This window comes from Crocodylus siamensis, chromosome 5, assembly GCF_052110815.1.
Source record: "Crocodylus siamensis isolate JL-2025a chromosome 5, ASM5211081v1, whole genome shotgun sequence".
Taxonomy (NCBI): domain Eukaryota; kingdom Metazoa; phylum Chordata; order Crocodylia; family Crocodylidae; genus Crocodylus; species Crocodylus siamensis.
The window spans coordinates 16,216,668-16,243,885 of NC_143399.1; the positions used below are offsets into that span (position 1 = coordinate 16,216,668).

The 27,218-nt window shown below is 45.4% G+C and overlaps 1 protein-coding gene across 2 annotated transcripts in view; it reads left to right on the forward strand.

Moving 5' to 3' along the window:
* ROR1 (ROR family WNT receptor 1) overlaps positions 1 to 27,218 on the forward strand; it is a 283,073-nt gene that overhangs the window by 250,524 nt on the left and 5,331 nt on the right. The window contains exons 5-8 of one of the 2 annotated variants that reach the window (XM_090048648.1): positions 9,057 to 9,184; positions 10,406 to 10,723; positions 11,651 to 11,896; positions 22,585 to 22,796. In XM_090048648.1, the coding sequence (XP_089904774.1) occupies positions 9,057 to 9,184; positions 10,406 to 10,723; positions 11,651 to 11,896; positions 22,585 to 22,796 (904 nt within the window). Of the gene's footprint in view, positions 1 to 9,049; positions 9,185 to 10,405; positions 10,724 to 11,650; positions 11,897 to 22,584; positions 22,797 to 27,218 lie in introns of both variants that reach the window. The other variant, XM_090048650.1, reaches the window with a different exon arrangement.

Consider the following 27,218-nt stretch of genomic DNA (forward strand, 5'->3'; position numbering starts at 1 on the left):
GCTGCATTCAGTCCTTCCCTTCGATATGTTACATGTATTGTGCTCACCTGGAAATGAGCCAGAAAGTTGTGAGGACTGAATGGAACCGTAGACCTTGGCAAATGAATGATCTTTACAAGCAGCAGTGCCATGAATTCACATCACAAAGCACCATTGCCATTTGACATCATGGTGATGTAGTTATATAGTGCCAAACTATGTGATGGATGGCATTAGTCTGAAACCACTTTGCCTTTTTTTTTAATGTTCATTTTTATTCTTCGTAAGAGCCCTGTGTATGGAGCCATATACTGTAAGTGCCTTTGGACCCAGAGGAACAGTCTTCCACCTTCAGCTTCCCCTGTGCAAAAATGAAGTTTATTTTCTACCTATGGGGACTTATTGCCATCTTTTATTTTCCCTGAGACTGAGGAAGGCCGTGTGTGCCCGTAAGCTTGCAGAAAAGATAACTTTTTTGTGATTTCTTAGTTGGTCTAATAACAGGTATCATCTCTGAACCAAGAGTTCTAGAGTTTGGGATTTCTTTTTATCTCAAACCAACACGGCTACAAATACATCCCTGGTAGTCTGTTGTTTTTCCTGTTTAGCATCTTAACTTGCCAAGCCTGTACTTCACATACGGAGTAAAATAAGATATCTTAGCCAGCAGATGTTGGAACAGGGAAAAACATGGAATGCAAAAAGACTGAGAAATCATTGAGAGGATCTGTGTGAGAAGCAAGGGGTTCAGGCAAGAGTATGATAGGTTGTGGTAGAGCTGGAGTCCTGTTGTACTTGGTAGGGTACTTGGACGATACTTGGTACTTGTCTATATCCCCTGCAGCTCTGCAGCTGGTCCAATAAAAGATATCACCCACAAAAAAAAAGCCTTGCCTCTCAACTGTCTGAGTCATTTTCTGGTTGAAGGGGTTTTATTTTATTTTTTCAGTCTGATCTCATTGTGCCATGAGAAACTAACACCCAAATATTGCAGAAGGAACACAAAAGAAAAATCAAAGGAAAAAAAGCAATCCCTAAGTGTCAGTAACAAAGTCTTTCTCAATGGTTCTGAATCTAATACTTTCTCTTATGTCCTCCCCAACCCCAGCTCCATTCAGCTGTTATCTGGCCATGTTCCCCTTCCTATAGTAGATAGCATTAGGGGAAGGACAGAAGAGGGATTTTGCTCATGCTTGTGAGATCTTTCTTACTAGAGCTTAAGACAGTGGCAGCAGTGTAGCCAAACGAGCATGATGGCATGAAAGTGACCTTCCTTTCTTCACTTAGCACTGAAAATCTGCACTACATGGTTTGCATTTGCTTAGCACACTGGACTTCTATTAGCATGAGCTGGAAATCCACATGCAGAGTATCTAAAAGAAACCTATGGTGTTGATGAGAAATTTGCAATACAGTTCTGATTACAGACTTTTGTTCTTGATCCTTTACAAAGAAGGAGCAGTGCTTACAATCACAAAAATGCATGCCAAGATTCATAGATATCCAGAGTGAAGCATAGCTGCTTTGCAAGTTATGCCCTATATTTTGCAAACTTTGTTCAATCAAATGTTTCTGACATCTGAGTACAGCGAAAATTTAATACAGGGTACTGTTATGTGAAGCTAAAAGTAATGTCACAAGGGAAATTTCAGCGGGACCCAAAGGAATGGGAGAGTTCCAAGATAAACATTGATGCTAGTGTAAAAATATCAAAAGAATAAAATAAAGGAAAATGGAAACCAAATTTTTAAAAAAATCACCTTAAAACAGTATCATATGTCAGTAGTTAAAATTCAAGTCTTCCCATTTATTCTTGTGCTCTAAATTGAACAATATGTCAGTTTCTAGTGATTTATGAAGTACAGGAAGCAAGAGAAACAAAAGTATCCATGTTTGGTGTGTGCTTGCAGCACTTGTTTCAATGGCAAGGGACAGACATTCAAAAAGCCCAAGCCTAAATTGATTCAAACTTTGCAAGTTAGTTTAACCAGCAGAGATTGAACTGATTTTCAAGTGGACAGAAATTCACTTTTGATACGGGAACTGCAGACATTTGCCTGCAGTGGTTCAATTTAGAACCCAGAGGGCGCTGGAGCAGCCCTCCCTTCCCTTCTACAGTGCTGAGCTGAGGGGTGATGTTGCCAGGCCCCGGCATGATGCTATGATTAGGGAAGGGCTGAAATCACCACCCTGGCCTGCACAGTCCCCAGCTGGGGTGGGCTTGGCATGGGAGGGAGAAGCAGCCCTCACCAAGCCTTTTCCCCTGCTTGCGGCTCAGGGCATGGGGGGTATTTCCAGACCCTGGCCCTTGCTAGCACTCTGAGACAAGGTTGTGGGAGGGAGATAGTACTGCTTGTGTGGAGTGCATGCATCTGTTGATGATACTGAGCTTTTTAATCTCCCTCTCCCTGCTTCTTCATACTGTCGGCAGCAAACTGAGAGCACCCACAAGTAACATTCACTGCAAACTGGTCATTTTTCACACCCCTCTCTGTCCCCTGTTGAACACTGACAGACTGAAGCCTTTGAAGTAAGCCAGCAGGGAGCTTATCAGAACACAAAGCTTATCAACGTATCAAGCCCTACAAAAGAAAACAAATGCATCTCTCTCATTAGTTTCAAGCTCTTCTTATCTGCAGGGTGCATTTGCATTTGCAAGCCACTGGCTTCTAGCCCTAAGCAGACACCGTTCTGTCTGCCTTTGTTCCAGTGGAATTGGAGACACACACATAGACACCTCTCAGCATTAGCTAGCATGGGGCAGAGGGGGTGGGATATAGCCAGATGCCAGCTGGGGTCTGTCGCTGGTATTGGCAACGCATAGAGGGGTGCACACAAGTGCATGTGCCACCCCTGAGATTGGCCACCACCAGCCAAGGAGTGGGAAGGAGGGGTCAAGAGAAGTGCTGGCCAGTGGCCCCCTTGAGATTGGCACAGCTGGGGAGTGGGGGTGTGGAGAGAAGTGCTGGCGGCACTTCTGGTTTTCCCAGAAGCACCGCTGGCAAAAAACCAGAAGTGCCAAGGTGCTTCTGGAGTCAGTGATCAGCCCCTGCCGAACCCCTCTCTGGTCAGCAACCCAGTAACAGGAGGCACCAGTCACCCATGGCTGGGGTCCATGCCGTGGGAAAGGGGCAGGAGGCGGGAATCCCTACTTGAACAGCAAATAGAGGGGGAATCAAGGGGAAGTCTGGCAGATGCTGCAGTCCCCTACCTCCTTCTCAGCCAGGTGGAGCTCCAGCTAGGGAGGAGAGGGGCAGGGCCAGCCCTTCTCTCTGAAGCAGACAGCCCAGCCCAGCCCAGCCCAGCCCAGGGCTGAAAAGCATGCTAGGATGCTGGGGAACTGTGATTTAACTTCAACCAAGAAGGGTTTAATAAAACTGACCTAAATCAGTTAAGTCTGATACTACATTCAACCAGGTTTATCTTAAACCAGTTTTGGCCATTTTGAAACTCGTTTATGTGCATTGAACTTATGTTCTGTTACAGGTTTAAACCAGTATCTGATCACTTAAACCAGTTTATGTGTAACTTCTGTCCTTAGCGAATGAGACTGATTGTGAGTGGGTCATCTGGATGCTGCCAATATAGGAATATTTTTAATGAACAAAGAAGAAAGATTTAAGATGTGTTTTTTCCATCATTGACTCTTGTGATTTTTAAAAGCTAATTCTCTTTTAAAACCTTATGCAGCAAGGCACTCAAGCAAATTAATGCCAGTTCAGCAGTGCACTTTAATACCTGCTTATGTCCTACTGCTTCTGACGTCAGTAAAACTTAATCATACTCAAGTGCCTTGCTTCTGGTCAGTGAGGCTTGATCTAACTGTCATTGAAGCCAAGCCATTTTATAGTTTGCTCTGGGAACTGCATCAGGTCCCAGAAACATATGTGTTTGAACAGTGAAGCAATGACCACCTTACAAAAGAACATTTTTGGTATGCAAGACACCTATAGTGTATAAAACAAACTGATGATCTCACTCTCAGTCCTGTCTGGTTCCTAAATAGCTATGTCTTCAGGCCAGATAGCACTTGCAACCAGTTGGATAATGCATCTAAACAATTTAGGAATTTTATTTGATACAGGGGACTCCATGTGTATCTCCAAATGCTGAAAATTCCAGTTGGTATGTGAGGGTTGGCTGTCACTTCTGTTATGTTTTTACCTCTATCTTAGGTGACATACGGCTAAACATGAACAGCTGTTAAGCCTTGATGGCCTTGATTATCCCCAGGTAGGCTGGTAATTAAGGACATGTCTACAGGGAACAATGCACAGCAATTATCCTAGGAAGAATGTGGCTGGATTGCTTCTGCTACACAAGGTAGTTTGTTCAGCGCTAGCTCAAGTAGCTCTTCATAGCACTCCATTGTGCCATGCAGATTAGCAGGGTCCACTAGGCGTTAGGCCTAGTGGTTAGAGCTGGGGTGTTTTTACCAGCATCCATATTCAGGGGGCAAGCCAAGGTCAAACTGAGTTTCACACGCCAAGCCAAAGGGATTACCATTCTTGTGGAGGTCAGAAGCCGAGTTGAGAGAGAACCAGGGTTCATGTACGAGCCAGGGGGTTACCAGAAGTGGATGTCAAGAAGCAAGCCGAGGTCAAACTGGGGTTCTGAAGATCAGGGACTGGGTACATGGGCAGGAGTGCAGGAGCAGGCACCAGGGGAATCATGTGGATGAGAACTATACATAGAGGCCAGTTTGTTGTGCAGCAGGGGTCAGGTGCTGCCAGAACTCCTTAAAAGCAGCCCTAAAGCCACTCATCAGGTTCATCTGGCCCTGCTTAGGGCTGAGTGATACCTATCTAATTGCCCAGCTGCAGTGCAGAGGCCTTCCAAGGACCTACCCTAAGTAAGATGAGACTGAACAGACATAGGGTCACCTCACAAAGGGGACAGGAGTTTATAAATAAAAGTCATTTTATTGAGAGTAGGAAGGAAGGAGAGTATCACAGAAGACAGCTGCAGGAGAGAGAGAGACTCCGTGATTTGGAGAGGAAAACCCATGGGTACATTAGGGGACTGATACCAAATCTCCAAGACTGATGAGGAAAGTGAGGATAGAAAGAATTATCAGTACCATATAGTTTATTGCTAAGAATGTATAGACACGTACAGCACAATAAAGTATTACCAGGATATAATAAAAAATCCCATCAATGGAAACTGCTCTTTTGAACTATTGATAACAGCCAAAAACAATAGATGCCTTAGAAAGAAAAGGAATATGATGTGGCCTATACCTCGGGGCATTTCCACTAGATGTAAATGTATCCCTATTCATTCACATTCCTTTCAGCATTAGGCTATTTATGTTGGGTTAAATCTTCTTTAGTGCAAAGGTGAATGTGACCTGAAGTAACCTTGTTGATAAAACTTTCCTTTCAGTATTAATCAAAATTTCTTGTACGTCTTTCCCATGCCTTCTGTTTCTCATTTCAGTGCTTCATTCCTTTCAAGGGGGTTACTATCTAGGCTATTTCCTAAGTAAAACTTCATTATGAATTAGAAATAATTTTGTAGTTTAATTGATTCTTAATTACTAGATAAAGAACTGCTCTGGGAAGCCAGAATTCAAAGTTCATGGGGGTTAATTTGGTTTTTCAGTTCAGGTTCTAAATTTTATTCCTTTTGATAACTCTTCAGAACTAAGCAGGAGGGGTAATGTTTTCAAGAGCACCTGGCCAAGGTAGCTAACAATCACATTTTTAAAAGCAACTTAGGTATCAAAGATATGGATAGATGACTAATAAGGTTTTCAAAAGCATCTAGGCATATAACTCCTGTTGAAAACTAATACTGTTAAATACAAAATAAAGAAGAAATTAAAAACTAGAGTTGGGGTTTTGACCAGTCAATAGTTTGGTCAAATATCAGTTAAAAATTTGCTAATAGTGCAAATAATACATAGAAAAAGCACAATTGTTCTATAAAGAAATGTGTGAAAAAACAAAAAAAAAAATCATATTTCTGTCAAGAAAACTACAACAAAATCCTTTTTTTGGTAAAATAGCTATAATCTTTGACCAGCCAAAAAATATGCAGTCAAATGACTGGCTTGTCAACCCTAGAAAAAAACCTTTAAAAATCTGGCCCCAAGTCTCAGTTATTTTGGCTAAGTACAGACAGTCAAAAAGCCCAAGGCTGAATTGATTCAGTCTTTGCAAGTTAGTCTAAGCTGCAAAGACTGAACCAATAAGCAAACGAATAGACATTCACTTTTGATTCAGGAAATTCAGCCACATGCCTGCAGTGGCCCAAGCTGGTCACCAGGGGCCGCTAGAACACAGCTTGCTGGCATGTAGCCAGCATGGGCTGTGTGTTTGCTTCCTCTTCCTGTTCTCTGGGATTTGCAGTCCAGAATTACAGTAGTAAAACTCTGCAGGGCTGCTCATCACTTCTTCCTGCTTCCAGGTGCCTCTGGAATTTGTAGTCCAGTTGCAGCCAGCACTAAGTAAGCAGGGCAGGGCATCTCCATACCTGCTTTAACCCCCTCCCTGGTCCCAGACCCCAGATCCCAGCAGGGGTTTATTTGGGGAGGGGGGAAGCAGTGTGCCAACCAGCGAGGCTGTCTAGGGAGCACAGGCCAACCCCCCTCTATAAAGCAAACAGCACAGCCCAGCACAGCACAGCACAGGGCTGAAAAGCATCCTGGGATGCTGGGGAACTGTGATTTAACTTGAACTGGGAAGGGATCTGGGACAGAAGTTTCATAAATTGGTTTCACCCAAATCAGTTAAGTCTGATACTACATTCAACCAGGTTTATCTTAAACCAGTTTTAGCCATTTTGAAATTGGTTTGTGTACACTGAACTTCTGTTCTGTTACAGGTTGAAACCAGTTTCTGATCACTTAAACCAGTTTATGTGTAACTTCTCTCACTAGCCTTTTGGATGTAGGTTCTACCTATTGAGCTTCAGTACGACTTAGGCTACCACAGGCATAAGCCACATGTGAAACTTTTTGGTGTTATCTTTATGTAGGAATTTTGTTAAATCTGGAAGACTCATAGTATCCCAGGTCTGGAAGATCTTACTACAGTGAAAGGAAAAGAAAGGAAACATTTCTTCCTGTAATCATAAGAGGTGAAAGGTCACCTGCCTTTCTCATCAAGCCTTTACATTTGCACACTGAGATGATAATATGCAAGTTGTGATTTTATTACCAATGGGAGAAGAATAAAGCATGGAACATGGTAATTCTTGCCGCTTGTCTAATGCATAGTGCTCCAGGCACACCTAAACTACACAACGGTTCAGTCCTACTGAGGCCCCTACTGAGCCCAGATACCTCCCATGAGCCCAGATACCTAATGGGAGGGCCTCAATCTCTGGCCCTCCTTCACAGGCATTCATTATTTCATTTGATTCAAGACTTCTAGTCTCTTCATGTGAATTTGGAGAGCGTTCACAGGCACCACTTTGGAGAAAGTTTCTAGAAAGGGCTGGGAGTGCCCCCAAGGACACCTAATGCTACCTTCCTTATAATCCTTTTACCTCAACCCAGTCACTTTGACAAGGCACTGTGAAATTTAGCTGTGATGTCTGAGACTTCCTGTAAGACGCATGGAACATATAAGAAAGAGCCTAAGCAGGATTTGCATTTTCAAGCTCTTACATCCCAAGTCGTCAGAGGAGAAGAAAAATTGCTTTATAAAGCTTAGTAACAGACTAATTAAAAAAGCCTCTGGCTTGTCTGTGTTAATATCACAATCTGATTTTTCATAAAAACTTTTTCAGAATCTGAGCCCTTAAAGGGGTGAATTTTCCAGGATCAGTTAAAAGCCAGGTTATTGTCCTGCCCAGATCAAGGTTTGAAGCTAATATTCCATTAAGTATCCTCGGTGTAAGTTCTGTACCTATTTTGGCTGGTCTTGTCCCAATTTCAATTTTGCTTTAAAGGTAACATCAGAAGGGGCACTGGAAGTCAAATGTTGTTTCCATTTCAAGGCAGGTAATATCCTCACCCCCCCCCAAATGCCTTCAGAAAATGAATTATATTACAAATCCAGTGTTAGCTGCTGATTATCTGTTCAAAGTAAGCAGTGGTCCATTCCTCTGAGGTCTGGTAATTTCCCTTCCCTTTGTTTGAAGAATATTGGCAAATATTTTCACATCTGGCTTTATATATTAAATGTCTCATACAGTGCCTAAAACAAAGCACCGAATGAAAAAAAAATGTATCTGTATAATGTCCATTCTAGCTCCTGTCCCATTTTATGAATAATTGTTGCAAGTTACGGAGGAAGTGCCTCCACATTTTAAAGGTACTAAATACTAGTGTTTCAAGAGCTATAACATTTTGCCTGCACTTCTGATTCCATATGGACTAGGTTTCATTCCCCCTATGGGACAAGTGGACCTAGCAAGTTACGTGCGATTCTCTTCTACCCTGTTCAAGTCCCTGGAAAATCTGCTCCATCTACTTTTGTAACACACCATCATCCGAACTTGAGTAGGGTAGAGCAGGATTGCACTTGTCTACCTAAGTCTACCTACATGCCTAATACCAGTAAGTGGAATAGAAAATGGTCCTATCTATCTAATGTTATTTCTCCTAGTGCATTTAGGTTTCTGAAGTAAAACATTTGGAAAATGCTTTGACAGTTTTTCATTATTCCTGAATACAGTCTTTTCCCTGACACAGAAATGATGCATTTAAGACAACATTAAGTTGAATTTTGTCTCACCTGTAATATTGTATTACCTGTATTCACTAATTAGTGAATTTCTACCCTGCAATGTGTATTTCACTGTGCTAATTTTTTTTCCGACTATTGAAAACCATCATAAAGCATCAACAGAACCTTTCAGGGCTCACCCAAGGCACTGAAGCCTCTGGAATGCTTCTTGCAAAACCCAGGAACCATATAATCGTTTGACACAGGGTTTAGAGGGTGGAGGGCTGATGTGTTTTTCACCTATCACCCACAGTGAATCTGGATGGCAAGATAAAGACAGCAGAATCCTCAAAGCTATCTCAAGCAATACGAATGCAAACTCCTCCTAGTGATATTTTGCTGCTGAATTCCATCTGAAATGTGTATTTATCCCTTTGTGTATGTTATTGGTTTTAGAGATGAGTATGAAGAGGATGGTTTTTGCCAGCCATACAGAGGAATTGCTTGTGCAAGGTTTATTGGGAATCGAACAATTTATATGGAGTCTTTACATATGCAAGGTGAAATAGAAAATCAAATTACAGGTGCGTAAAGACTGTTTGCTCCTCCTTTACAATACATCTTTTAACAGAGAACAGCTAGAGCATTTTATCACCAAAACCATGTTTTCCTGCTTTATCTCTTTTGCTGCCTCCTTGGTTGCTGCAAATATCACAGTAGTAACACTTAATCAGGATGGCTGCATTGCATAATGCTAGTGGAGTGGGTCAGTTCAAGCATGCAGAGGTTTTTAACTAGCTGTACATCTTTCATCGTATTATGTAAGTATTTTTGTGGGGATGGCTCATGACTACACTCCTTTGCACTCTTTTTAATAGCTAAGCAAGGCCAAACTGGAAGAATGGTTGTTTGAGAGATTGCTAATGAAACCCAGGGGTGCTGAAGAAAGTTGTGTTAGTCATTCAACAGGTGGCATTCTTGCCTCTGATTCAAAAAAGGATGGAGGCTCCAACTTTTGTTAGGGGTCATTCTTTTGATAGAAATACTGTAATTTGGATGAGACAGTTAACAGAGGTCTCTGACCTTCTTGTAAAAATGTCATGGTATTTTAAAAACTTTTTTAGATGTGTTAATCTCGGCTGTTTTCCAGCCGAGATAATTGCATTCCAGGATTTTTATTTCTCCTGCAGTTTCAGTCGGATGAAGTTTTTCTTTTCCTAAAGTGTTGGGCAGGATTGCCAGGCACTTTTAAAACTGTGGCCCACATTGTACTGCAGTAATAGCCAAAGTGATCTGTGTCTGTATAGCAGTTCAGATGCTATATCTGTTTAAGTCTGAACACTGCACTTGGATCTCTTGAAATAAAAACTCTTGAAAGAAGCATACAGTGTTCCATAAGACTAACTGCCCTTGCCTGTGAAAAGAAATTGAAGAAATATTTAGGTGATTTACAAACCAGCTGGGAAAAAGCAACATAACTACAGGTTAGTTTTTGTTTTGTTGGACATGCTTAAAATGAATGAAATGTTGAAAACAAAATGTAATTTCTCTGTGGCTGAAATGAACATTATCAAATTTTACGGTATTTATCATCTTGTATTTTTAAATATACATTTATCCGCTCTGTTATATAACAGTCTGAAAATAATAGTTCCTTGTATTTCCTGGGAAAAATTAGCTTGTTTGCCTTGCTTTGTACACGTTTGACAATGGGAATTTACTGAAGTAGGGGTTATGCTGTTGAGCTCAATGCACAGGAATAAGCAACTGTCATAGTAAGTGAAATGCTTTTGTTTGTGTTACAGCTGCCTTCACCATGATTGGCACTTCCAGTCACTTATCTGATAAGTGCTCCCAGTTTGCTATTCCTTCGCTGTGCCACTATGCTTTCCCATACTGCGATGAGACCTCATCAGCTCCAAAGCCCCGGGATCTGTGCCGTGATGAATGTGAAATCCTGGAAAATGTTCTGTGTCAAACAGAGTATATTTTTGCTAGATCTAATCCAATGATTCTTATGAGATTAAAGCTGCCAAACTGTGAAGATCTTCCCCAGCCAGATAGCCCAGAAGCTGTGAATTGTATCCGAATTGGAATTCCTATGGCAGATCCTATAAATAAAAGTACGTGAAAGTTGTCGACTTCACACAAAAACCATCATCAGTGGGCAAAGGTTGTATCTAATTGCTCTGTGCCTGAGACTCAGAGTTAGTTATGGGCTTTGAAAAAGCACAAATACTGTTCTCTCAAATCACCAGGCTGTCAGAAGATTGCACTTGATTACACCAGAACCCACAGAAATTCAGAATGACTCGATACTGTACTTATTTTTAGTCTAGTTTGTTAGTTATGTCTCAGATTAGGCTGATAGCAGTTTATGGGCTTCAGATCTTCCTTCATAAACAGTACCTAATCAACACCTATTTTCACTTGTAACATTTTAATATCATTAAACGTCGGAAGTCATGATCTTGCAACCCCCAGGTGAGAGATCCTTCCCTTCATAGTACTGTGTACCTTAGTGGAGCTGCTGGTGTGATTAAGGACTGCTTATCATAAGTAAGGTTTGCAGTATTGGGTTCCATGGCCATACTTGTCTAATAAGGCATAATTACAGGCATTTGCTGGAGCTCACTCTTTTGATCAGACTGGTTATTGAGTTACTACAATATCAAATGTTTGTGTGTCTGAAATTGTCAAATAAAAAATTCAGGGTCCACAAATTCTCTCTCTTCATATCAAAAGTAATAGATGCAATTTAGCTTCCCACTGTAGTTTTGACTTCTCTCATGTATTTTATATTAAAAATACTTGGAGTAAGCTGTTTTCATTACTGCAGCATAAGCTTTAAATCCTCCCAGGAATGTAATGCAAAGCAGGCCCAGTGTTATGGCCACAGCAGATTGAGAGCCCTTACTCCTAAACTGGATTTCCAGGCCTCAGGCCAGCAGAGATGTGCTCAGTGGCTGGGAGTTCAAGGCAACCAGCAGCTAGGATAGCTGGTTGTCTTCTGACTCACTGCAGTCAACCGTTGTCGTATTGCTTTTCAGATCACAAATGTTACAACAGCACAGGAGTAGATTACCGAGGAACTGCGAGCGTGACAAAGTCCGGACGGCAGTGCCAGCCGTGGAATTCCCAGTATCCGCACACGCATACCTTCACCGCTGTCAGATACCCAGAGCTAAATGGGGGCCATTCTTACTGCCGCAATCCTGGGAATCAGAAAGAAGCCCCGTGGTGTTTTACCTTAGATGAAAACTTTAAGTCTGAGCTCTGTGACATCCCAGCATGTGGTAAATACTAAACCTTTCCATTTTACCCTGTTTCATTTTTAAAGGGAAAAAAAAGTCAGGAATTACTGTCAGGTAAGTTCTGGGTAGCTGGCCACAGCATGGTCTTCTTGGATGCTTTGGAAAGGAAGCTCTTGGAAAGAAGACTGCGTAGTGTTTGTAGTAAAGCCACAGGATCTGAAACAGGAAATTTCCTGCCAAGGGGAACCTTACAGTACCTGTGCATCAGGCTATTAAAGCAGAGGCTTGAAAGTACTCTGCTAAGAAAAGTTACTGAGATTAAGCTATTCCACTGAAGCACAGGTTGTTCTATCATGATTCAGGCTCAACATTAGGAAAAACTTCTTTACAGTCAGAGTGTCCAGACAGTGGAATAAGCTCTTTCCAAAGATGATGTGATCGCTTACCTTGGAAATCTTCAAGAGGAGACTGAACAGTCACCTTGCTGGGGCCACCTGACCCCCAGTTGTCTTTCTGGCCTTGTGCAGGGGGCTGGACCCGATGATCTTCCAAGGTCCCTTCCAGCCTTACAATCTAGGAATCTATGAATGTCATGTTCAAGAACAGGGGTCGCCAGTTTATGGCACAAGTGCCACAAGTAGCACGGGCAGCCTGTGTGTGTGGCACATGGCAGATTGGAGAGGAACAAGCAGAAGAGTGGCAGACAGGGAAGGAAGCAGAAAACAAATCCAACACAGAGCACAGGGAAGGAAGCAAAAAGTAGAGCAGCAGATCAGGTAGGAAGCACAGAGCTGGGAATTGAAAGAGCAGTTGACTGGGCAAGTGAAGGGGATCACTTGGGGAGAGTACAGGGGTAATATTTGACACATCTGCTGAAAAGGCTGGCCCAGCTGTTCTAAGGTTTCAGTGTTTCCTAAAGAAATATTGTCCTCTCTTAGTGCAAGTAAAATAAAACAACATAATGTGTACAGTGGGTGCTGCTCGTTTGGAATGGGTTTAATAAATGTGAGTCTGGCTTAATGCAGTTCAGCCTTTGTTTTAAAAATGGGGATGGTTTTGCAAAATCCTGTCAGCTGGTTTTTAGCATTGGTTTTGCAAAACTTTACCAGACAGATTTTTATTTCTGAAACAATTGAAGAGTTGAGATCTCATCTATCTGCTTGAGTGCTTGAGACCTGAGGGCAACTGAGAGGAGGATCTGACTAACTAGCTCCCATGTTGGTCAATCTTTATTAAAAAGATGTTCTGAAAAACAACTAAAAATGATCCCCAAGTATGTCCTGGAAGAGGCACCCAACAATGTTCTAGGAAATTTTAGCAGCAGGTTTCATGCAATGATTATGTTGTCCAGAAGCCAGGGCAATAACACAAATTTTGCTTTTGGAATGGGGGGTGCTTTCTAACGATGTTCCTTGGTAGTCACTTCTGAGTTAAACTTCATTTTGAGTACAGTCACAAGCAGTCCTTAGGTCAGACTCTCCCACACAGTGGGCATGTCTACACAAGATGCTTACTGCACATTAGCCTATACAACACTGTATAACACTGTGCAGTAGTGGGGTGTCATGGTAAAAACCATGCTAACAGATCATCAAATGAGCTTTGGTTAAAGCACCCCACCAGCATTTTTCAGTGCAGGGATGCTGATACACATGATATGGAGTCAGCTGGAGTGCGGTAATTACCCCAATTGAGTCTGCTCTGATGCACTGTAATTACAGTGTGTCGGAGCAGCCTCCTTGCATGAGTGTAGGCACCCATGTTGACTGACTGCCGGGCATGCTGAATTTGTGTGAAAGGTTTTTTATGGCATGTTCAATTTAATTTTATTTCTTATATAAGCAATATGGGAATCTAAAGCATGAGAGAGGTGGTTTTATTATTTTAAATATAAGTAAATATTGGGCGGCTATTTAATCGTTTGATTGTTAATGTTCTTTGGCATTTTTGCAAACGTAAAATGCTGTGTAGGCAGTTTTTGTTGTTTTTACACTGACTGAAAGAGCCAGTTTGGACACATTTGTAAATGTATTGTCCACTCTGCCTAATGGGAAGTTGCTTAGCTGGGAAACCAGCTTAATTGAGTTGTCTCCCAAGGAGCCAATTTGAGCCTAATGAGGCTTCATAGCAGTAACTGCTGTTTAATAGAACCGGTAATTTCAGTTGATTGGGATGCCTACAGGTGATGAAGTGATGTTTAACTGCTTAGGTGCTGTCCGTTTCCTTCTCTAATAGAATCTTTGAGCGCTTCCTCAGGCTGCCGCACTGAAGTCTGTGATTTGGACACATATGAAATACAGAAGAACAGTCCAAGGGTGGGGTTGTATAGAAAGGCCTTGCAAGAAGGCAGAGTGTGCAGAAATGAGGAGGCTATTCTGGTGTTCAGCAGCTTGTCAGAAAGCACAACCAGTTGTTCCTGATGGAAAACTCCTTCACTATGCCCAGCAACGCTGGAGATTTGCACCTGCCCACGGTTTTAAATAGAACCAGTTACACTCTCTTGCACACGTAAAAGCATTGCTATTTATACCCCATCCTTATGACCTGGCAACCAGAACCCAGCTACAGGAGGGATTGCAGTCCAAACGTGGAATGTGGACAGGAGAAGAGCAAATCTCTCTAAGCAGAGAAACCCAGTCAGGGAGGTGAAAGAACTGGAGTTGCAGGTGTTAGTGAGCAGCAGCACCTGGTTGCTGGAAGGAAACAGCAGTTGGAAGAAGGGGCTGGTGTTTGAGATGGAAGCCCCAGAATGATTTTAGTGGAAGCAGACCAAGACAGAGCTAGCATCTGGGCAAGGGGAATGCGTGCTCCAAGATACAAGAGGTAGAAAATAAGAAACATGGCAGGGGAGAACCAGGTGCCTAGCTTCCCAGACAAATGTGAAGTGTGTTTGGTGGAGAGGCATAGCAAATTTAAAGTAGACGCCTCCAGAAGGAAGTAGAAAGAGGTGAAATGCATCTAAAGAATAATTTGCATGTTATTTGTCCAGCTCTGTATAGCACTCCACTTATGACTATTTAGCTCTCTACAATGTTTTAACTATTCAGTGCAGGCATCCTTTAGCGTTTGTAGATGACACTTTAACGCAGGTTTAAAGTGGATTAAATGTCTTTTGTACCACTTTAATGGCATTGCTGTTTGCACATTTGGTGGCGTATTATGTGTTAATTCCAGTTGCTGTAGCACTTCTGGCAGTGTAATGTGCCTCAAATGACTTTGGGATGCAGCAAATGACTTTGGAGCACTGCAAAGTAAAACACCTCCAAGGAGTTTTAGTGTCTAAATCCTACAGCCACAGAGGGAAGCACCAGCCCAGCAGGCTCCACATACGGGGGGAAAAAAAAGTGGTGAGCCTGATCTTTTTTTTCTCCCACCCCGTGGAGCTTGCCTGCCTGCCTGAGCTGTGCGGAGGCCTGGTGCTTCCTTCTGTGGCTGTGGACACCCGAGCTGGGTGTCTGTGTGCAGGTGCCACCTTGGAGAGAGGCACCACTGTTGTGGAGGGAAACACCACCCCCACCCCCACACACAACTCAGGGACTGCTCTGCCCACCAGCAGCTCGGTCTCCCTTTCCCACCGCTGGGGAGGCAGGTAAGGATCAGGCTTCAACATGGGTTCTACATGACATGGGGGGCTACTTTGCCCTAAACTGAAGGGGTGTTTTTAAAAAACCACCCCTTCAATTTAGGGAAAATTAAACCCCTGTATCATGTACAAACCCCCATAGATATTTTCCTTTTGTTTTGGTTGGTTTAAACATTCCAGACCAGTCAACCTATCTGAACCCATTACATGTCCCCAGATGTAATCATAGATTTAATAGATTTCATAGATTTTTTAGGTCAGAAGGGACCTAAGTAGATCATTGAGTCCCACCCCCTGCCCTGGGCAGGAGAGAGCGCTGGGGTCAGATGACTCCAGCCAGGTGCTTGTCCTGTTTCTTCTTAAAGACCTCCAGGGTAGGGGAGAGGACCACCTCCCTTCGGAGCCCATTCCAGATTCTCATAACCCTTACCATGAAAAAGTTCTCCCTGATATCCAATCTAAATCTGCTCTGTTTGTGGCCGTTGTTTCTAGTTACCCCAAGGGGCGCTGTCATGATGCAGGGTCCCCAGGGATGGCCGTGATGTCCCTAGGGCTCCGTGACCATGACATGACAGCTCCGCCTTACGGGTGCCTTCTAATCTCTCCTGCCACGTCTTGCTGCTAGTAAAAATAATAAATAGGGAGACTGCCCTCAAGTTACATCTCAGTCACAGTCCTGATGGACCCCCTAAACCCTGCAGGTTATTGGACCCTTTGATGGGCCCTGCTCTCAGTAGGTGACTTACAAGACACCACAAGCATTATGAGCTAGATGCGTGCTTCCTAAACTTCCCCTTTACCACACCCCATGCCTCACAGGTGGTAATTAAATATTGTCCCTTTTTATGAGGCCTCTATCTAGCTTATCCTCTTGTCGTCACTAGGCCCTGGGCCCTTGTTTCATAGTTTCTAGGGTCGGAAGGGACCTGAGCAGATCATCTAGTCCGACCCCCTGCCATGGCAGGAAAGAGTAATGGGGTCAAATGACCCCAGCAAGATGTTCATCTAACCTCCTCTTAAACACCCCCAGGGTAGGAGCCTGCACCACTTCTCTTGGAAGTTGGTTCCAGACCCTAGCCACCCTGACTGTGAAGTAGCGCCTCCCTGATATCTAACCTAAACCTACCCTCTGCCAGCTTGTGACCGTTTTTCCTGGTCACTCCTGGTGGTGCTCGGGGGAACAGTGACTCCCCCAATGCCTGCTGATCCCCCCTGACTAGTTTATAACAGGCCACAAGATGCCCCCTCAGTCTTCTCTTTTGGAGGCTGAACAGGTTCAGGTCCCATAGCCTCTCCTCATAGGGCCTGCCCTGCTGTCCCCTGATCATACAAGTGGCCCTCCTCTGGACCCTCTCCATGCTGTTGACATCCCTCTTGAAGTGCGGCGCCCAGAACTGGATGCAGTACTCCAGCTGTGGCCTGACCAGTGCCACATAGAGGGGGAGGATCACCTCTTTGGACCTGCTCGAGATGCATCTGTGGATGCATGCCAAGGTGCGGTTGGCCTTCCTAACTGCCTCCCCACACTGCCAGCCCATGTTCATCTTGGAGTCAATGATGACCCCAAGATCCTTTTCCGCCTCCGTGCTGACAAGAGGGGAGTTCCCTAACCTGTAGGTATGGTGCCAGTTATTCCTCCCCAGGTGCATCACTTTGCACTCGTCTGTGTTGAATCCCATCCTATTCTCATGTGCCCCCCTTGTAACCTGTCTAGGTCCAATTGTAGCCTGTTGCTTCCTTCTAGTGTGCCCACATCCCCCCACATCTTAGTGTCATCAGCAAATTTGAACAGGGTGCTTTGTACCCCCTCATCCAAATCGCTGATGAAGATGTTGAACAGTGCGGGCCCGAGGACCGAGCCCTGCGGGACCCCACTACCCACGTCCTTCCAGGTTGAGAAGGACCCATCCACTACCACCCTCTGGGTGCGGCCCTCCAGCCAGTTGGCGACCCATTTCACTGTGTGGGTGTCTGCACCACAGCCCCCCAATTTCTTAATGAGAACGGGGTGAGAGACAGTGTCAAAAGCCTTCCGGAAGTCCAGGAAGACTATATCCACTGCTACCCCTGCGTCTAATGATCTGGTGATCTGATCGTAAAAGGCCACCAGGTTGGTCTGACAGGACCTGCCACTGATGAACCCGTGTTGGTTGCCCCTAAGCATGCAGTCCCCTGCTGGCCCCTCCTGGATGTGTGCCTCATAATTTTCTCGAACAGCTTGCCTACGATCGAGGTAAGACTAACCAGCCTATAGTTTCCCAGGTCCTCCTTCCTGCCTTTTTTGAAGATGGGGACCATGTTGGCCCTCTTCCAGTCCTCCGGTACTCACCAGAGCACCACGAGTGCTCGTAAAGCCGTGCCAGGGGACTTGCAATGACCTCGGCCAGTTCCTTTAGAACTCTAGGGTGGAGATCATCCGGGCCGGCTGACTTGAATACGTCCAACCCCTCCAGAAGCTCCCTAACTAAATCCTCGCTAACGTGTGGCCCAGGTGTGCCTCCCCTGGGGCCCCAGGGGGGCCCAGCAGGGAGGTGGCTGTTCTGGTCCCTACTTAGGAAGACGGAGGCAAAGAAATTGTTAAGCATGTTAGCTTTGTTGTCTGTTGTGATGACCAAGTTTCCCAACGCGTCCTGCAAGGGCCCCACATTACCCGGGACCTTCTTTTTACCCCTTACGTATTTAAAAAAGGACTTCTTATTGTCCTTAATCTGGGAAGCTAGTCCCAGTTCCATCTCTGCCTTGGGCTTCCTAACTGCCCCCCTACATCCCCGAGCAACAACAGAATAGTCCTCCCTGGTGATGACCCCTTCCTTCCATTGCGTGTAAGCCTCCTTTTTAGCAAGGAGACATTTCCGGATGCTTTTGGTGAGCCACGGAGGCTTGTGTGCTCTCCTGCTCCCTTTGATCCTCGTTGGGATTACCTTCCTTTGGGCTTGGAGGATCGTCTCCTTAAGGAGCGACCACTCTCCTTGGACACCTGGCTCCCCTCCCCTCCAGGACCTCAGCGCTTCTCCAACTACCCTCCTTAGCTCGTTGAAGTTTGCCCTCCTAAAATCTAGGGCTGCTGCCTTACTGCATGCCTTTGCCACCTTGCGCTGGATGGTGAATTCCAGCAGGCGATGATCGCTGTCGCCCAGGTGGTCGAGCACCCGCAGCCCCCTCACCAGGTCATCACCCGTGGCCAGGACTAGGTCCAACAGGGCATCCCCCCTGGTGGGGCTGTGCACCTCCTGGGTTAGATGGAGGTCCTGCACTCTGGCCAAGAACCTACGTGAGCATTCAGACCTGGCTGACTGTTCTTCCCAGCAGATGTCTGGGAAGTTCAGGTCCCCCATGACTACCACATCCTTAGCCTTCACTACCTCTGTGAGCTGACCCAAGAATTTCTGGTCAAGCTCTTCTCCCTGGTTGGGAGGTCTGTAGTAGACCCCCACCGTTAAGTCTCTTTCCCCTCCACTGCCTTGTACTCTAACCCAAAGCACTTCAGAGTGCCCCTCCCCTGGCTCCTTGCTAATTAACGAGGATGTGTATTCCTCCTTAATATAGAGTGCCACGCCCCCACCCCTCTTTCCTATCCTGTCCCTCCTGTACAGCCTATAGCCCTTGACATTCACTGCCCAATCATGCGTTGTGTCCCACCACGTTTCCGTAATCCCCACTATGTCTGGGCTGGTGTCAGCCAGCAGGAGGGTGAGTTCCTCCTGCTTGTTAGCCATACTACGAGCGTTTGTGTAGAGGCATTTGAGGCCTCCTATGGATGTGTGTACTGACCCTCTAGTCCCAGCGTTACCCTGGCCCCTCTCTTTTACCTGTTTATTCGCTTCGCTCGTTGGTCTGGGCTGGGCTGTAGTTGTGGGTGCAGTTCGGTCTGGCAGTCTGATGTTTCCTCCGCCCTCATCTTTCCCTTCCCCCGACGAGCCTAGTTTAAAGCCCGCCAGAGGAGGTCCGCCAACCTAGAAGAGAACACGCTTACCTTTAGGGGAAAGGTGGAGCCCATCCCATCTCAGCATGTCTCTCGTCGTGATGTCCTGGTCATGGCTGAGGAAGCCAAAGCCCTCCTTGAAGCACCATTCCTGCAGCCGCCAGTTGGTCTCCGCAATGCACGTTCCATGCCGTCTGCCTCGTCCACTCACTGGCAGGATAGAAGAGAAAATCACCTGTGCGCCCATCTCTTTCAGCATGCACCCCAGAGCGTGGTAGTCCTCCATCAGGCAATCAGGGCTCCTCCTGGCCGCATCGTTAGTGCCCACGTGGACTAGGACCATGGGGTAATAATCGGTGGGCTGGATTACGGTTTGGAGCATCCCTTTCATGTCCTGAATCCTCACTCCAGGTAGGCAGTATACCTCGCGTGCTGAGGGGTCCCGGCGACAGATGGGGCCCTCCATACCTCTCAGGATGGAGTCACCAATGACGATCACGCGACGCTTCATCCTCCTGGCCTTCTTGCCTCCTTCAGCTTGCACGGGACGCGGTGAGCGTGGAGTTGCCTCCTCCCCGGTTTTGTCCTCTCCTTCCTCCTCCTCCAGGGCTGCCAGGGCTTTGTACCTGTTCTCCAGCCAGACTGGAGGAACTGGTGCTGCTGTGTCTTGAGCAGCCCTGGCATGGGAGGTGACCGTCTGCCACTTAGCAGTGGAAGGCTCATCTTGAGGTGCATCCACCTTGGCCGTACAACCCTGCAGGGAAAGAAAATATCTGTCAATTTCCTTCTCTGCCTCCCTGATTCCCCTCAGCCTGCTAACCTCCTCCTGGAGCTCCCTCACCTGCGCCTCCAGGGCCCTAAGGCGGGCGCCTGCAGAACAGGTGTGGGGGTCTCCAGTCCCCGCCCCCCCAGGCCTTGCTGGGCAGCTCCCGCAGGCCAGGGGGTTGGGGGACGCGAGTCCCCCGTGGGCTCTGTCTGGGTGGAGGCCTCAGACAAGCCCCGGGAAGGCCGCGCCCCCTGGGCAGGGGCCCTGGCAGCACTCCGTGTCGACACCATTGTAGGAGTCGCTGAGTTTCTAGCTGAATTCGGGTCCTCTGCCCCGCGCTAACAGGAATCAGCCTCTGGGCCCCTCCTGCTCCCCCTCCGGCACGAACGCCGGCGCAAACACTGGCGCGCTCTTACAGACTGCGCCTGTTTGCACGCTTTGTTTGGTGGCTCGGGAGCACGGCTCCCTACCGGCTCAGCTAAGAGGGATCCGGGGGGCATCCCCTCCGGATCCGGCTCAGCTGCGTCGGTCCCTCTGCCCCACTTACCTTAGGGGGATCAGCTGCTGCTGCCCCCGCTGCTGCTCCGTTCGCTTCTGCTGCTCTTGCCTCCACTCCAGGTCAGGTAAGGAGGCACACGTGTGTGTAAGACACACATGTGCCTGAGTCCTTCACACACATGTGCCTGTGTCCTTCGTAACTGCGTCATCTGGCACTAGGGTCTCTACCCTTCCCCCCCGGTGCTGGACCCTCCACAGCCCTGTCGCTGCACCCTCTGACACTGGGGCTCTACGTGGCAGTGTGCCCCATGAGGGCTCCTCTGCCCCAGTAGCCTCATCCCAGTCCGCCGGAATACAAACAACAATCGAAATATGAGCCCCTGGGCTATAGTGGAATATAAATGGTGCAGAGTGCACTCTGGCTCTTTAAAAGAGGCCAACTTCTCCCCAAGCATTAAGTGCCTCACAGCTCAGGGAACCTGATGAGCTCCTGGAGCCCCATTAGTCCTGTAAGCAGCATATCAAGCAGCCACAGCATCTCTGGGGAGTTCATCACTGCAGGAGCTCCTTCCCAACCCTGGGGTTTATGTGTCCTTCCAGTCCCAGCCCTGGAGTTTGTGTGTCCAGGGCCCTGCCTTTGTCTGGGTGCAGGTGTAGGCTAATTCCCTCATTAGTCTGCTGCCATGGCAACCTGCACCTGTGGGGGCTCTGCCTGTCTCCTAGGGGCACTTCAGAGCCTTGCGACAGGCATCCTGGTAAACAGAGTATCTCCTGTTCCTTCCTGCTCCCCCCTCCCCGCCAGTGAATTTGTAGACGGCCACAAGATTCCCTGTCAGGCTTCTCTTGTGGAGGCTGAAGAGATCCAGGTCCCTCAGTCTCTCCTTGTAGGGCCTTACCTGCAGTCCCCTAACCATATGAGTAGCCCTCCTCTGAATCTTCTCAAGGTTATCCACACCCTTCTTGAAGTGCAGTGGCCAAAACTGGATGCAGTACTCCAACTGTGGCCTCACCAATGCCGCATAGAGGGGAAGTATCAGCTCCTTAGACCGGTTTGTGATGCACTTGCTAATGCCTGCTAGAGTGAGGTTAGCTTGCAGAAGTCTCCTGTACACCAAGGGGAGTATAGGCTACTTTTTAGTAAGCCAGTTATAAACTATACCCCTCTGTGGCTGCCAAAATACAGAAATAGAAAATGATTAACCTTACATTTAGCACCAAATAAGCAGTATTCATTTAATGATACATAGCAGCCACATCCCACTTGGGAAAAAGAAAGGATTTTTTGGTCCAGCTCATCTCATTTTTAACTCAACAACTGTCAAATCCTTACTTGAGAAACATACTGTATGGCCTCTAGCAAGTGTCATGCCTACTGGGAATACAGGAAATCTGACACTAATAGTTTGGATAATTGTTTGATGGGGAGTTCAAAGGTGTTCTTCAAAGTCTGCTTTGTACCCTGCAGCGACAGTATTAATTTGTACATAATCAGACTCTAATCTGTTTTGGGAATGCTCTTGCAAAATATCAGGCTATCCTAGAGATCACTTTGGGGTCCCCAGGTTTGAACCAGGAGAGGCAATACATTTTAAAAGCATGGGTGTTTCATTGTGACTTCAAGAGATGTGGCCCAGTGCTGCTATTGAGTGACTATGTGATCTTGAGCAGGTTACTTTTTTCCTGTTCCCTCTTTTTCCCTCTCCTCCAGCAAAGAGTCTAATAAGAGCATGTAGACTTTGAAACCAAAACTCTGCTGCTGTAAAGTTAGTGGCAGCTTTTTCTTGTATCATTTGCTGGGTTAATAACATGAGAGAACTTCATGATTCTTCTGAAAGTAAACTAGTGTTTTTGAAGCATATCCAGTACATAGAGGAGTTCATTCTTTTGCAGTACATATTTCACATGTAATTTGTTTTTCACTGTTTTCACCTTCTTTCTTCTTTCTCTTTTTTCTGAAATAGATTCTAAGGACTCAAAAGAGAAGAATAAAATGGAAATCCTATACATACTGGTGCCAAGTGTTACCATTCCCCTGGCTATAGCCCTGCTATTCTTCTTCATCTGCATCTGCCGTAACAATCAGAAGTCTTCCTCTCCTCCAGTCCAAAGACAACCCAAACATGTCAGAGGGCAGAACGTAGAGATGTCAATGCTAAGCGCATACAAACCAAAGGTAATTCTGCACCTTATTTCTGCCTCATAAATTGCTCTCTCTAAAAGCCCAGAGTAGCGTTCAGAGTATCATAGTGCTTAAAGATCATCAGGTCCAACCTCCTGCCCCGGGCAGGAACGAGTGCTGGGGTCATAACACCCCAGCAAAATATCTACCTATTGTTCTTTGATCAAACCAGATTTAAAACATTATCCAATTGATTTCCAACACACTGCATCTGTTAGCACATTTGGATGAAGTTTTTGAAAGCATTTCTATTGTCATCAGCAACTTGTATATCATGGTTTGCAGTATATTTCCATATGGCCAGTCATTACTGGCTAAAAAGAAACTGGCATTAGTTTGAACAAAGTATGCAACCATTTCTTAAGTGGTCTTGAATAGTGCTTTTCATTTGGAGGCCTTGTTCTAGTTAGTAAGTGTGGGGAAGGATGAAGATGCATTCTTTTATTTTATTGAATGTAGCAGGAGGCTTTTTTATATAGATCAGCTGTATTTTTGCTTCACCTATCGCTCAGCTGAAATCGCTTTAGCCTGATTTCTTCCTTGTGTTTCCAAGCTCACACATTCTTCTAGCTACAAGAGAAATTATCAAAATGAAGCCTCAGAAGTCTAATTACAAGTACTGTGCCTGCCTTGGTGATTTATAGAGACCCTGTTCACAAATGGCACTTGGCAGCTACTGATGCCCCTTAATGTAACACCAAATTAGTGAAGCACTTGTTAAAGTTAACATGCAGCCTTACAAATGAGGCAAAGCCTGCAAAAGTGATTAGCAGCCAGCTTATTGTTTGTTCTCAGGCCAGCAGCTGGAAGTACACATAGCAGTCACTTTTCTGGCTGCAAATGAGGTTCTGCCACCTACAGGCAGAAGATAACCCTGAGAGTAGGTTTAAAGAAATCACCTTAATTCCTCATCCCCTGCCCATCCTCTTTAACAATAGAAAGACCTTAGATGCATTTCACAATGCAAATCAGTGTCTAAAACAAAATTCATTAGAAAACTTCATAAATAATGTAGACATACCTGTTGGCAAGTATTTTTTGTTAGAAAATGATATAGCAAAATGAATCCAAATTTGTAATTAAATTTAAGTATTAAGAGCAACATGAACCCGAGATTTCTTTCTACAGACATTGCTGCCAAATGCATTCTTTCAGTAAAGCTTATCTATGAGTCTAAGAAATACTGAATTTTATACTTCTATTGTGCTTTCCCTGCATGCAGATGTTCAGGAGCTGTGATGTTTTAGGTCTGATAAAGCAATCAGGAGAGACATGGCCAACTAATTGCTTATGAGTATCAGGTATATAGAATTGGCTGTAGCATAAGTGACTTAATTAAATAATCCTTTGTATTTTGAATTTTTCTTTTGTATGCCCACATGACCTGATCCCCACCAATTCCTTTTCCTTGTCATCCTCCTTTGCAAGTCAGGCTTTAGGGTCTTACACAGGGAGGACAGAGAGAGCTGTTTTGATGATTTATGCTGTTCCATTCTGGAAGTCTGATTGCGTACGTCTGTGTAGTTCCAATCAAAGTTTAAAAGACAGAGAGAATTTCTCTGTGTTATAGGCAGAAGCACCTTGGGGCAGAGGCTAAAGGATCTTACAGGGAAATATCCTAGCAATGTGCAAGGACAGCAGAAAGTATAATCAGGGTTAATCTTTCATTATTAAGAGTCTTGTGGCATGGAACACTTGGCACGTGTTCTCTCTGTAGACCATCATATGCTCTATCGAAAGGGCTGCTTGTTTTGGTTGGGGTTTTGCCCTGCTCTGGATAGGGCTGGAACCAGCTGTACCCCACACTCTCCTTCCCCAGACAGGCACTGCAGGGAATCTGACGCTGTTTCTTGCCTGCCTGCCTCGCAGAACCCAAAGTTGTCCAGCAGGACAAGTGCCAGCAGGAGCACTCTAGCTGCTGAGATGCACCAGCCCTGTGCCAAAGACATCGCTCGCTGCCTATGCCCCAGCGCTGATCCCCACTGGCTCCTTTTCCTCTTTGTCCTACTTTGCACCCCCATGCCCAGAGCCTGCACCCTCCCTCCACATGTCTAGCACTGCTCAGCCCAGGAGTGCTTACCCCTGGGATACCAGGGTAAGCCATGTCTCTGCCACTAGGAGCAAACAGAGGCAGGCATGAGGAGCTGTGCCTGGGAGGGGTACGGCTGCTGCCTCTGGATCTTGCTGGTGCCAAGAGGACTACGTATTACTTGTTTTACCTCTGTGGAGCACTCTGAGAATAGGTAAACCTGTGTACTTAATATAATCTGGAAATACTCCTTGGGCAAAAAGTCTTAATTTTCCTACAATACAAATACACTGAGCACATGTTTTACTGCTTGAAAGCATGGACGGTTGGTTTTAAGTGCAGGTAACTTGTCTTTAGTGTAACATGTGACATGGCTCTAAGTTAACAGGAAAGGTAAAGCCACAGCACAAACTGATTTGAGAAAATAGAGTAGTGACTGCCCAGGCACAATACAACATAAATAAGAGACCATTTTCAGATAGGACCTTTTTTGTTTGGAAGTATTTGGAGACACTTTGGACAGAATCAGTCTTTGGTATATTTAACTGATCGGCAAAATTATAGAAGATGACTTTTGGCCTGCAGACCCCAGGAAAAGTACATCTGGAGAGAAATATATATACTGTAGACATCCCCTTTCAAAAGTAATTTTTTGATTAATTAAAAGGCCGAGCCTTTTGGATAGGACAGGATACAAACTAAAAAAAAATGTAAATGCAACCTAAACAAAAAAACTTATCACTGAAACTTTGACAGCAGAACCTCATTTAAGAAGTAAGCCTAGGAATTCAAGAAATGGGGATGGATTATGGGTTAGTTAAAAAGCCTGTGAGACCCAAGTCACTAAGCTGGATCTGACCTTCCCCCAATTTTAGCCCTGTTTGAATCCAAGTTTTTCATTCAGCTCACTCGTAATGAGAATACAGTGCAGTATCTGAAAAATGCTAAGTGATGCACGCTATGGCTAACCTGTATAGTTATAGGTATACATGTAATATAAGCTATGGGTTTCAGTTTAAAATGTTAGCTAACACTCCTTACTACTGATATTATGTGTTTGTCTCAGTGAGGACCTCTATATCATTGTACAGTTCATGGTCAGAAGTGCCATGCGTCTCCTCCTGTTTTGCTTTTCTCCTAGGGGCAGAAAGCTACAAAAGGGGATGAGGTTTGTGCAGTGAAGCACTTCAGCACTCTGATGTTTAGCCAAACCTTACCCTTTGATCTCTATAAGGTTTCTGGAAGTTGTGAGAGAGAATTTCCACATAAGGTCTCTGTTTGTTTGAGCTAGTTATTAAACCTCCTGAAAAGTAGCCTGGTCTAACCATTGGAACTTGTTTGGGGTGTCAAAGATACAGCCTGCAGCTTGGATCTGTCCTACAAAGCCATATTATGTGGTCCCCGGTGCTGCCTGTGGGTCATGAAGTGACCTACAGGCAGCATGCAGGTTGTGCTGGATGGCCACAGATGATTCCCACGGAGTGGTGGAGCAGCCGCCATGTGCAGCATAGCCCCTGAGCAGTCGTGTGCACATCTAGGGCCGTGCTAACAGCTGGAACAGGACTGGACTGCAGGGCCCACTGTAGATCCAGTCTGGCCTGTAGACCAGCCCCACACCACTCACATGGCCTATTGGGCCAAATGAGCTTGACACCCCTGAATTAGATCATTATTGGTTCAATCTATGCAGTGTAGACTAACCTGTGAAGATTGAATTGATTCAGCCTTGAGCTTTTTCACTGTATGTAGCCTTGGGGAGTCTTAAGCTGCATACATAGTGCTTCCCTGTCAAACCCATAGCTGCAGTCAAGATATAAGCCCTGCCCAATTGTTCCTGCTCCGTCTGGACCCACAACCGGCAAATGGGCAGGATAGACATCTTGGTGGAGTCCTGAGTACATGCCCCAGTGCAGGAGAACCTGAGAGGAAGTCAGGCTTGGTAAGGAGATGCTAGAGACGTGGCCTAAATGTCCGGAGGGGCAACAGTATTCTCAACACATTCCTTAAATCTTAGAGACATTTTCTTAGTAGTGTATGCATATTATCCAAAATCACCCAGAACTTGACCTGCTTGCCATTTGCAAAACACTCAGTCCAATGAATACATGGCACAGGTGGTTATCTTGTTTGATTTCTTCTCCCCTTAAAACCGCTGATTTTTTATTTTAAGAGACAATCTGGCAGAGAAACTATGCTAATACACATTCAAAAATCACACCATAGCTGTAATGTATAATATGTGGTAAATTAAATGTACACTCAAAAAAAACCAAGCCCCTGCTACTAACCTCCCTATATTTTTACTGCATCTGGTTCCAAAGTTTGCATCATATGCATCTCTGCACGGAAGTATTTTATACCTGGGAAGAATTGTGGCCCGACTGACA